Here is a 12,088-nt window from a genome sequence, read left to right on the forward strand (position 1 = left end):
CAGCTAAGCCCTCAAAGCACTGTTTTTTCCCCATGACCATCTCTGATGACTAGGACTGTTGCTGACAGCTTTCAGAAATTGCATCATTTCCCACCAGTGGACAATCTGGGCTTAGATTTCATCAAAATTGTCTTAAGATTCAGAAGATATCCTTAGGATGGTGTTGCAGATTGTCTGTATCCCTGTATTGGGCTCATAGATCATGTATGGGACTCAACACCCCAGAGCAGTGTGTAGTGCCAGACTCAGCCCGCATTGATAAGCAGACAATATGTACGTAAGAGCATCAGTTTATAGCTAGCTGGCATTCCCTCTCATTTTTATCTCATACTTCTCTGAGCTGGTTCCCTAAAAATGTTCTCTTTAAGATGAATTTTGTGTCAAAATGTAAATTTCCAATCTGTCATTGCTGCTAAGGAGAGTAAACATACCACTTTAGAATATGCACGCTCTCCCTTTCAAATTATGCCCCACTTTCATTTATACTTTCCTAGTGAGATAACAGACCCAGAAGCCAAGAGAGCTGCTCATGTAGCATTCTCTTCATTGCACATTTAATGTGTTACTGCTATGGATGCTTGTGCGTGGCTTTAGAAGCAGATTCATATCGCTGCAGAACATGGAAATTTACCTGCTGAATGATATGATTGTAAAAATGTATAATACTTGTGTTAGCTCCATTTAAGCAGCAAAACCACTCAGACCAGTAATACAGGGACAGATCAAAACTGAAGCTCAGAATCATTTGTAGTGCAGAATTCATGTATTTTTAAAATATATTAGTATATTCTCACCCTGTAAATATTAATAGCATAGGTGAGATTTCATCATCCACAGTTACTGCCTATGGCTGTGAATAGAAAAGGCACTGAGTTCATATAAAATAGCAGTCACTGTCATCATGAAACATGCTCCTTGGGAAATCTGCCAGTGCCTGATACTGCTGGCCTCCCAGATGGAGAGCAGAACTCAAAGCCAGCTATACTGCATGACCTTGGACTAAAGCTGTGCAGGTTGCTTCTACCTGTGATAGCTGTCTTGGGAGTGGTTATTTCTGCCATGTAGGCAGTACCAAATGGCAATTTTTTAATACAGGGCATATAGGATATTAAATAGTAAGCCCTGTTAGGTTGCTTTAGGCAATTATTGAAAATAGTTTTGCTTAGCTCATAAACCTTGTTTTATCTGTAAAAATGTTACAAATATAATGCATCTGATGTTTGCTTAATGGCTCTGCTGTTATTACAGTGCTAAACTAACACTGAAAAAGACAGAGCTACCTCCACGTTGACTATGAGTTTAAATTGGTCTTTGTATGGTCTCAGTGCACGCTATTAGCTGACTCCCTCTTCTCCAGAGTGCTCATAACATCTGCATCATCCAAATTCTCTACAGATCCATTTTGGTTTTTGGACCATTTTAAACTAGTATATTGGCTGACTTGTAATGTCAGGAACAATTACCTTTTATGTAGATGTGTTTGCTATAACTTGACATTGTCCTGGTAATAAACTCCTAATAGTAGCCCCAGAGTTCCACTAGTTATCCAGAGTACTAATTAACCCTTGTGGTGGTTGTTTTCTTTGTTTTTCTTTTTGTATTTCACTGTTGTTTGTTTATTTATTTGTTTGTGGTTTTCTTCCAGTTAGGCTTACATTTTGTTTTCCTTTTTAATATTTATTTTGTTCCAATTTTGCAAAAAACAAGAAATCTCTCTTGTGCTGCTATGACATTGATGTTACCTATTGCTTGTAGAAGAAGAGGTGAGATAGTAATAGTTGATAAACTATAGACAGTATTGGACACGATGGTGGAATTTTAAACTTAAGGTAAATTTGTCATGGAGAAACATATAAGTTCCTTCTATGGTCAATAACACATCGACAGAGGTCCAAGAGGATTCTTACTTTTATGTCTTTTGTCATACCTGCAACATATTTATCTTTTGTATAATATTGTAATGGGTCTTTAACACCTCTGAATATATATCCATCTACTCCATTGTATGTTTTTAGACAAATTAGCTCAGACAATTTTTGTAGAGATACGTTTCCTTCCATAGTGGGGCATTTCCAGGAATGCTCCTGTTCTTGTTACTAGTGAATCTGACAGTAACACTTCATAACTGGCAGAAGAGATGGCCAAGCTCAAGAGAATTCAATGATGTCAGTAAGAATGAAATACAGACAGCTTCTTTAGACAGTGTTCTGAATTTCTGTGAAGTAAGCCTAAAATGTGACCTCCAGGGACTGGGATTTTCAAGTCCTGCCACCTTCAACTGAACAAAATGACAGCTGAATTACACCATCACTTTACAGCGTTGCAGTCCAGTGCTTTTATTCACTGTTCTTCCGTTGATGAGTGCTTTTAGCTAGACAAGACAGACTTGCCTAATTTAATAGTTATAGGTAATCATAGGATTTTGATTTGTAACCTGATACTGAAGAAGGGTGGTCAGCAATCTATTACCATTTTTGCCTTTTTTCTTCATTTCTTGAAGAAATAATGGCTATAGGTGGTACCTGGGTTTTATAATCCAGGTTTCCCCAGGAATCAGCATTTTCCCCAGCTGGAAAGAAGAACTGTCATGGAATAATTTTTATTAAAACAAAACAAAATACTCCTTCTATTTTCGGCACAGAATATTTTGTTTTTAGTTCCTCTCTGTCTGCCATTATTTTCCACAGCCTCAGAGACCCTCCAGGGCACAGCTGAACAGGACATCTCCTTTATTTCTTTGCCCTGCACCCCATCATCCAGATGGTGGATGGTAGAGGTGACTCATGCTGTCACCTCACTTGTGTATCTTATGGGAAGGACAGTGCCTGCAGCATTTTACTGCTGGTAGCTGGACCAAAGAAACACGTATCAGGGTTGAGTCACCATGCCCGATTACTGAAGACTCTTCCGACCCATTTATTTTCCTGTCATTCTGTGACATGTTTAGAAAATTCTTTGCTCGTGCTGTTTATTCATTTTGAGCTATTTTATCTGTTTTTTTTTTTTTTACAGGCAAACAAAGAATCTGCTTTTTAGGCTTTGAAAAAATAATTTGAGATACCAAGAAACAAAATAATACAAGCTTCTGTGATATATCTCCAAGCATACAGAAGGTTTTTTGCAATAAGACATCAAAACCACAAAATCAGAATTACACTCTGTGTGCCAGGAAGGTCCATCCCCAGCTTAATACTATTTCAGTTTCTCCAGGAATGGACTTGGGCTCTTAATAAGAGAAAAATTTTATCATCTTCATAACTCATATGTTCAGCATTGCTGGGCAGACATTTAAAGTTCAGCTCAGGGGGAAAAACAGACCATTTGTAACCTCTGTTTGGTTTACTGATGCTTTTTCTATGACATCAAAGATGATTTTGCAGGGACTGCAAAATCCAAAGGACAGGGAGTTCAGCAAAAGCTGTGTTGATTTTGCAAATTCGATGCATATGCCTTTGGAGATTGCTGAAGCAGACCTGAAGGGTATCATTTCAGTACCCTGGGCTATTCTATTTATAGGGATTCTACCACATTCAGCACAGAACAACAACCTGCTTGTGTTACTCCCCTTCGAGAAGAGCACTGGGTGAACAGGGAGCATAGCAGTGCTCTTGCCTGTGCAGCTTTCCCTCCTGTCCATCTTGCAGTCTGATGGATTGCGTTTACAACATGGAACATCAAGTGCTATAGAATAGCCTCAGTATGTCTCTCCAGCTTCTCTGTAAAAGTTTAAGGGACCCAAAGGGTTTTTGTTTTCTGTGCTACATGTATTCCTGCTCTCTTTAAGATTGCCAAAGCTCTTTTTATACTTCCTTGAGAGGTCTGACAGTACTACAAATATGCTCTGCACCAAACCCTGACTATCCAGCACAAGAACCAGAGCACAAAGGGGAAAAGAGAGGAGGTTCATAGTAAGTCTGGATTAAACAGCCCAGCCTTCCAGGGGCTTTCTTCCCCATGAGTCCTTTTTCTTTTCTTCGAGAGCAGTGAGGTGACCCTTACACCTGGGACATCAGCTGCTGCCCTACATACAGTGTTAATTGCTAGGAATGTTTCTTAGTGAAAAACAGCTATTGTTTCTGCTTTTAATGAAGTCAGATAGGTGATGCCTTCATATGGTATCTATTAATTATATCCCTCCTTTAGTAATTTAACCATATTTTTTTTTGTTTAATTTTTTTTTTTTTTCCTAATGGACACCATGAGGTGAATGAGAAACACAAAGGCTGTTTGACACAGATGGAAGGAAAGATGTTGTGTGTGCCTGACGGATTGGTACAGATGGTCAGTTGAATCTTTGGCCATCAGAATGCACTGGTCTATGGAGCTGGGACTCTGGAGATGTCACCTGGAGCGTGACTTTCAGAATTCAGGTTGTCACAGAGCTGTTGCAGCCCTTAGATGCTTGGCCACAGTTTTACTTCTCTCCTGTGAGTTATGAGACAGGAGAATGAAATGCAAAGAATGCATATGGAGAGTGCAAGATTTATGCTCCATAGTCAGGTGGAAAAGGAAAAAAAACAACCTAAAATAATGAGGGCAATTGCATCTACAATAGGGGAAAAAGTATAAAGCCTGTACTTTTCCCACCAGTATGATTTTGCTCACTTTGAACATAATGCATTAAATACCATCAGCAGTGGCATTAGCTTTTGGGAGTTTCTTGAGAAGGGCAGAGAGCTAAAATGAAGCAGTGAAGTAATAGCATCTTTCACATCTCCCCAGAATGGGGCCAAACCTGCCTCATAGGAAAGAAGTGGGAACTCATCGTTCTCTTCACTAGTTGAGGGTCTGACCCTGAGGTATTTGAATACAGCAGTTCAATAGGAAATGTCTCTTACCAAAAACTTATTTTTTTTGTTAACCATGGCCAATTTCTTCAAATTTATTAACACTCGTTATATTAAAATGACACCCAAACTGCACGAACATTGAATGAATTAGGAGCTGCGTGGCTTGCTCGCATTCCAGCACAGTTTGAATACTGAGTCTCCCAAGGGGACAGTGTATAAGATTGTTAATTGATAGAAGTAATTTCAGTACCATTTAGCATGATGGATCTCAAGAGTAAAACAGTGCTCATGATCAGTATGAATATGAGGAGTCCAAGTAAGAAAAATCCTTTGTATTAAGGTCTCCGTCCCCAGGTGTGCTGAACACACTTGGCAGTGAACCATGGGCTAAGCCCTGAGGATAACGTGTTAATCTAGCCAATAACATCAAGCTTTGTAAGCCAGATGCATAGCAGGAGAGCAGCGCCTTGAGGGACAATTAAACTGATATCTCAGTAACTTCTGGAAGAGTCCAGAACAGCGCCTGAGCCCCTAAATCAGGAGGATTGCAATAAAGAATTTCATGAGAGGTATTTCACTGTGACGTTTGGAGAAGAGAGAAGTAAAAAAGATAGTAGAAACAGCTGTCATAGCACAATGAATGAAAAGGAACTGGCAAAATGGAGTTAATCAAAGCAGCAAGTAATAAAAGGATCAGCATGTTCTAATAACGAGAGCAAAGCATCTGAGCGATGGCTCCCTATGGAGACCAGCATTCCGTGCAGAGGCGGCAGGGAGAATAAAAGTTCTTCGGTTGTGATTAAAATCTTATTTGTGTCAGACACACCTACTTCTTCCACTCTTCACTTAATTCTGTAGTTTGACTGCCTTATCCTTTGTGCACTCGCTCACTCTTACACACATGCTCTAATATTGAATAAGAATCCCAAGGTTTAAACCCAGCCCTTCAACCTGGTACACATGTCCCAGGAAAGGAACAGTACCACATACTCATATGAGATCCATCTAGTTCTGTCAACATAGGATGGGATTTGTGTGTTTCTAACTGTGCTTTTTCTCATTCTGCAGGATGGATGACATCCAGCTGTGCAAAGACATTATGAACCTTAAGAAGGAGCTGCAGAGTTTGGTAGCAATCCCAGGTAATGCCTGTCTCTAACTCAGTATCAGGATAATGCTTGGGCAATGCAGGGCATGGTTTGAGGAGCACACCTCCTAGTGTGGTCAGAAACCTCCCCCCGTGGCTCTTTTGTATGGTCTGTCTTCATATATTCCCTCCTTCATCTGGTCCTTATTTTTATTTCTCTTTTCCTTCTCATCTTTAATCTTCTGACATCTAAAGTTGTTTTAATGCTGCATTTCACTGCTCCCTTGATGGCAAACCTGCAGATATCACTCAAATAAGGTGCACATTCCCTTGCTCTTGCATTCCTTTGGGAATCTTGAGGGAACCAATGGGCATGGAGACTGTCAAGCAGAAAAGACAGAGAGATAAGATAAAAGAGAGATTCCTTGCCTCACCTCTTCTAGCCTGCAGTTTTCTTAACCCCTTTATCTTCTGCCGAACTCCTAGGGTTGATCAGCTTGAGGGTTTTGTATGCCATGGTCTGTTTGGGTTTTTCCCCCAAATAACCCTTTCAAAACTACTTTCCAATCACAAAGTGTTAAGCAGAGATCAACAGACAGCAGCAGTTTCTCCTCAGCACTTCGCAGATATCAGCGAAAGTTGAGAACTTAAATCTGAGCATTGCCAGCAGCACCATCTTTTGGCAAGAATACTTTCACCTTAACAGAGGCCGTGCTGGTATTCCCACCAAATGGAGTGCTTACATAGCATGCATCTAAGCTAGAAAAAACACTTACCAGAAATGGGTTCATTCGTAGCTGCTTGGCCACAGACTTCCATCACCAAAGCTTTCTTATACAGCTGCAGTTCCCCTGCCCAGCTCCCTGGAATCTGGAGTAACAGTTTTCTTCCTCCCCGCTCTGTTTTTGACCAGAAAAAGAAAAAACAAAGATGGAAAAACAACGAGAAGATGAACTGATTCAGAAGATTCACAGACTGGTGCAAAAAAGAGATTTTCTTGTAGATGATGCAGAGGTGGAAAGATTACGGTAAGAACTAAAAGCAACCAAATTCATGGTCAAGATTTCACAAGCCCAATTCTGCACTGGAGTGAGTGAGAACATCTATATTGGCAACAGGGAAGTGGTCTTTTAAATCCAGTTACCAAATTGAAGGCTTCTGCTTTGCTCTGTGGAGAAGGAAAAGACAAAAGACTAGATTACAGCACTTCTGCTCCCCATGCTAGAAATGTCCTGCTCAACATCCCACAATGACAGGAGTTCAGACATGTGCTCATCAGAATGTGACTGGGCATTTACCATTACAAATGGAAGGATGTCACTTGCTGCCAGAGGATCTTGTCACTGGCAGTAGGTGTGAGATAGAATTCTGAAAGAGGTACGGGAGCAGACATCTTAATTATTAGTATTATTTTTAATACAAAATTTGTTCTCACTATTCCTTCCCTGTTGTAGCATTAAAAAAAAAGAAAAAAGAAAATACAATTGCTACTATAGGTCTACCTAACCTAAAGGATAAGTGAGTTTGGAGTCTCAGGCCAGAGTTGTGGTCTTCCTACACTGCTGATTTTGAGCTGCTGTACTGAGTTCCAATGTCACGTAAATAGTCAGGATTTTGCTGTTTCTTCCCCTCTACATGCTCCCTTGAATTCAACAGTAACGATTCAAGGCTCCATCAGCCCATTTAGTGTGAATGACAGTATCTATTCCAAAATGTTTGAATTCTAAGCAGGCAAAAGACCAAAGGGAAGAAAGCTTTGCCAGTCCTGCAGTTGATCAAAGAGAGCAGGGCCAAAGACAGCAGCCTGACAAAAAGCCTGAGCTGATAAGGTAATCCAGAGCTGGCTGTATGTGCAAATCACAATTGCTGGCAGCAGCCAGACACTACAGAAACCTAATTGTAGGCTACTGAAAGCATTGTGCCATGCACTGTGCAGATGTGGCTACAGTAGCATCAATTCACTTTTATAGTAATACCTGATGCTCTGCTTTAAAACTTTGGTCAGTAAAGTCTGCTTTTACTCTGAAATATTTCAACAGTGCTCCTTGTTGTTAGTGTTTTAAGTAAGCTAGCAGAGAAATTAACACGGAAACATCATTATTAGAGGCTATTAAGGACAGCAACACAATCTTGTGCCCAATTTCAGCCTAACGTTGTGGTCTTTGTGGAAATAAATGTACTTTGTTTTGGTGAAGACTGTAGCAGTGGAACAGTGTAAGGAGTTCATATTTTGTTTGAGTTGACATTTAAATTAAGCGTTGTTATAGCATGTGTTTGTATCCTGTTATGGCTTTTACTGTCCCATTTCCACAGAAAATGTTGACTATAACATACTTCATTTTTTTTTCAGAGAGAAAGAAGAAGACAAGGAGATGGCTGAATTCCTTCGTACCAAGTTAAAACCCTTAGACAAAGCAACGCAGTCTCTTACCAGTGAGTACCTAAACATTAAGAAAAACAATAGGAATAATCCCAAGGACAACTGGATATAAGGATGTTATCAACAGCTATGTTGGACCAAGCACTGCCAAATTTAGACTGCAGACTTAGAATTTGGATGCCCAATTACCCCTTAAAACCCTCATATCCACATGACATACGACCACTTAAAAAATGCTTTTTACATTTCAAATACACAAATTATATTGGTATATGTACATCACCACAACCTGCTTTTATAAGCAGCTGTTGGTGGTTTTTGTTGATTTTTTTCCTCCAATCATTTTCCCTTCTGGTTTCACAAAAAATGTCTGGGAAACCCTCCTAAGATATATGCTAGGATATCTGAAGCCAAGAATATCTAGTTTACAGCTAGCAAGATGTGTAAGTGCAGACTAAGTAACTGCAGACCTTTACTAAGACTGTTAGTCTTCAGCTCTGTACTAAGAGGTGTTCAGTACAGTAAATGATTTTCTGTGGGAGGACCTTTTATCTGGTCACGTATCTGTGAATAAAAGTACCTGGACTGAACAAGATGCAAGGAGCTTACCCTTAGGGATGTCTGGATTCCTTAACCCTTCTTAGCTCCTTCCCCTGAAGGCATCTTGAATATTATCACTGAAACAGAAATATAAGAGGTTTGGAGGTAGATGGGGTAACAGGCAGGGAGAATAATTAGGTTATATACTTTAAGCCAGAAGCAGGAAGGAATAGCTTGACTGTAATGGTGTCCTGTTTTGATCACTGCAGGCAGCCCAGCAGAAAAGAAGGCAGAACCTCCTCCAAGCAAGCCCGCCATTGCCAAGGCAGGATTGGCCATTATCAAAGATTGCTGCGGAGCCACACAATGCAGCATCATGTAGCTCTGGGCTCTCTACCGTGTTTGTTGTCTTTTCAGATGTTTTCATTGAAGGAAGCTGTAGGGTAGAGGCATTTAACAGCATCCCACTAAATGAATGAAGATCAACTGTGGTACAGCTGTAATACATGGAATGTACAATGGCAGGTTCTTCACTGTTGCATGGATCACTCAACACGCATGCCTAAAAAGCAAGAAATCCATATAGTGGCTGTCCAGTGACCAGAAGAGATCTGTAATAGTGTTAACAAAGTATTCCAGTGATAAAAGTGAAAGAAGTTTCATCAAGTAATGTGTTAAAAAAAAAGTTTTAATAGGTCACTTCATAAGAATTTATTGTCTACCTTTCCCCTCTCACAAACATATGCTGGAATATTCTATTTTGACTGCTTTTTAAAATGAGAGCCACAAATAGCAATGCAGTATGTAGGGCAACCCATAGATTAAATGAAGCAATTTTAGGGTAACTGATGTTACATGCAAAATAACTTTTGAGCTAATGTGGTGCTTAACTACTTTGCTGTGGAGTTTCACTCAAGACTAAATCAGGAACGAGGATGCTGCAAGTAGATATAGGTCTTGTACCTTGCTGGGAGAAGAGCTGAATGCACCAACATGGAAACAACATTTAACTAATAGCCAACATTTAACTAAAACCAACTATTAATTGCATAATTAACAACTACGAGAAATAGAAGCTATCAGACATAGGGAGACATTGGCCACCCAATACAAACTGGCCACAAGACAAATGTAAAAACACAGAAGCAGATACTTGTGGTATGAAGGTGATCACATTCTACTCAAAATAGGTTTAAAATTAAGGGCAATACAGAAAGATTTGTGTGTTTCTCCATTTATTGCATTTCTGGTCTCTATGCAGATTAAACCTTGTAGAATCCAATATTAGCTGTCAGTAGCTGGTACATGTGTGACTATTCCATATACATATATTGTGATAGGTGTAAATAGTAAAATAAATGTACATGATATGATGTGAAAACAATCTCAGGCTTAGAAGTAACAAACTGATAGCAAAAAGTCCTTCAAATAAGAAAGTTTTGAAGAGTAACTTCAATTTTGCAAAACCAGCCAAGTTAAACGTGCACTCGTATACAAAAGAACCACAGTTACACATAAAAGGGAAATTTAATAAACCAACAGCAGAGCTACCCAAAAAGAATAGATATACTTTTAGAGAAAGTATCTTACCAAGGTTTGAGGAGAAACACCATCAAAAGTAGATTGAGCTGTTCTTGCATGAACTAAAAACAACTCTCTAGAACTGGACTGGTTTGATGAAGAACATCTGCATTTCCAGAATCACTGCAGACTCACTTGTGACACAGGACTGGTGGCGATGAGATTCTTAAGACATAAGAGCTGTGGAAGAAATAACACCAAAAGGTTTCCAACTAAGACATGAAGACATTAAATACTTGGAACAAAGATGTGAAAATAAAACATATCCAAGGCTGAATAGTGAAATGCAGTTGGACAACCCTTGTTGACATACAACATATAAGGCTCTGTAGCTGTTAACAGCTACTCTGTCTGGTATGAGATGGAGGCTGTAAAGAATCTATGTACTTATGGGAGTTCTGGGAGGGACCAATTTGCCTATATGGGAAAATACACACGGGAGGGCAAAGAATGACCACTGACTTCTGGACAGTTCAGCAGAATTTGCTGGTACCCTCCCTGTTAAGATGTTCATACCTCCTGATGTCTTAAGGTGTAGATGTGTTACATCATAAGCCAAGTTGAAGGGAAGTTAAGAAAAAGAAAGAACAATTTGTAGTGAAGCCTTAGAAGGGTCTGCTGTTACAACCAATATTGTAAAATGCCAGAAAGTAAAAGGGATTACAAAGAGGTGTCAGAAGACAAAGAGACAATTTAGAGACACTAGACCTTAAACTGGGCTGTGCTGGTGACCAGGGTAGCGGTGCCATGCAGCTGCCTACCACCACTCCCTCAGAAAGAAAAAGCAATCAGCAGAACATAGGTATGTGTTTAAAACTTCACTGGTGTAAAACGAAGCTACACACCACTGGGATTCAGCAGGCATAACTACAAAGCTCTCCCTCTAAAATGATGGAAAAGCCCAACAAATGTGAACACAATATGCCCTGAGGGACTTGATCAACAGCAGTAAACTTTATTTCCAGCAGCATTACCTTGGCTAAAAGGTTTTCTTGATGTGGCTCCTTTGTGATGCTGCTTCACAATAAAGTTCTGTGTTTTCTTTTTTGATAAAGACTGAGTGGTTCACAGCTGGGGTCAGCAGCAATGGCACACAGGGCTGTCCATGCAGAACACAGCAGAGCCCTGATGGTTTGCTTCAAACGGCTCTAATTGAACAATTTAAACTTGGGAAGCGTGTAGAAATCTTGGTCCTTGTGTTAAGCAATGAGACAAAAACTCAGTACTCACCATCAGGCATCATAACTTCCATGATCCAACAAATACAGAACAGTGTGCACACCCCCCAGTTCAAAACCAGCAGAAAACTTGAGACAAGTAGGTTTAGGTGGCCACACGGAGCACCTGCCATCATTTCAGAGCCAGTTCAATGCCTGTTACTGTTACTGCAGGAAATGTGTTTGACCAAAGTACCCAAAACCTTTTCTTGAAGTTCCAACTGATCATGCAGCCTAAAAGGCAACAAGGCATCGCAGAGAAGGCAGTTGGAGCTGGATTTGACGACTTCTCTGTAAGGTGTTAAACAGGGCTACGCTCTGTGAAGGATCTCAGTTTAGAATAAAAAAAAGTGATGAAGTGCTATTTATACTGATCATTCGTTCTACCAGCAAATGGTTCTCTTGTCCCCCGTCCCCCAGGCCTGCTGACTTCAGCAAAGGTAAATGTATTTCCAAATAAACTAAGCTGCTGTATTATACTGAGCATGTGTTG

At 40.0% G+C, this 12,088-nt stretch overlaps 1 protein-coding gene across 1 annotated transcript in view; it reads left to right on the forward strand.

Moving 5' to 3' along the window:
• The window catches only part of BMERB1 (bMERB domain containing 1), a 35,611-nt gene extending 23,532 nt beyond the window's left edge, over positions 1 to 12,079 (forward strand). The window contains exons 3-6 of the mRNA XM_015876832.2: positions 5,859 to 5,932; positions 6,791 to 6,905; positions 8,228 to 8,310; positions 9,067 to 12,079. Of these exons, the coding sequence (XP_015732318.2) occupies positions 5,859 to 5,932; positions 6,791 to 6,905; positions 8,228 to 8,310; positions 9,067 to 9,179 (385 nt within the window). The 3' untranslated portion in view covers positions 9,180 to 12,079. The remainder of the gene's footprint in view (positions 1 to 5,858; positions 5,933 to 6,790; positions 6,906 to 8,227; positions 8,311 to 9,066) is intronic.
• The last annotated feature ends 9 nt before the right edge of the window (positions 12,080 to 12,088 follow it).

Source organism: Coturnix japonica, chromosome 14, assembly GCF_001577835.2.
Source record: "Coturnix japonica isolate 7356 chromosome 14, Coturnix japonica 2.1, whole genome shotgun sequence".
Taxonomy (NCBI): domain Eukaryota; kingdom Metazoa; phylum Chordata; class Aves; order Galliformes; family Phasianidae; genus Coturnix; species Coturnix japonica.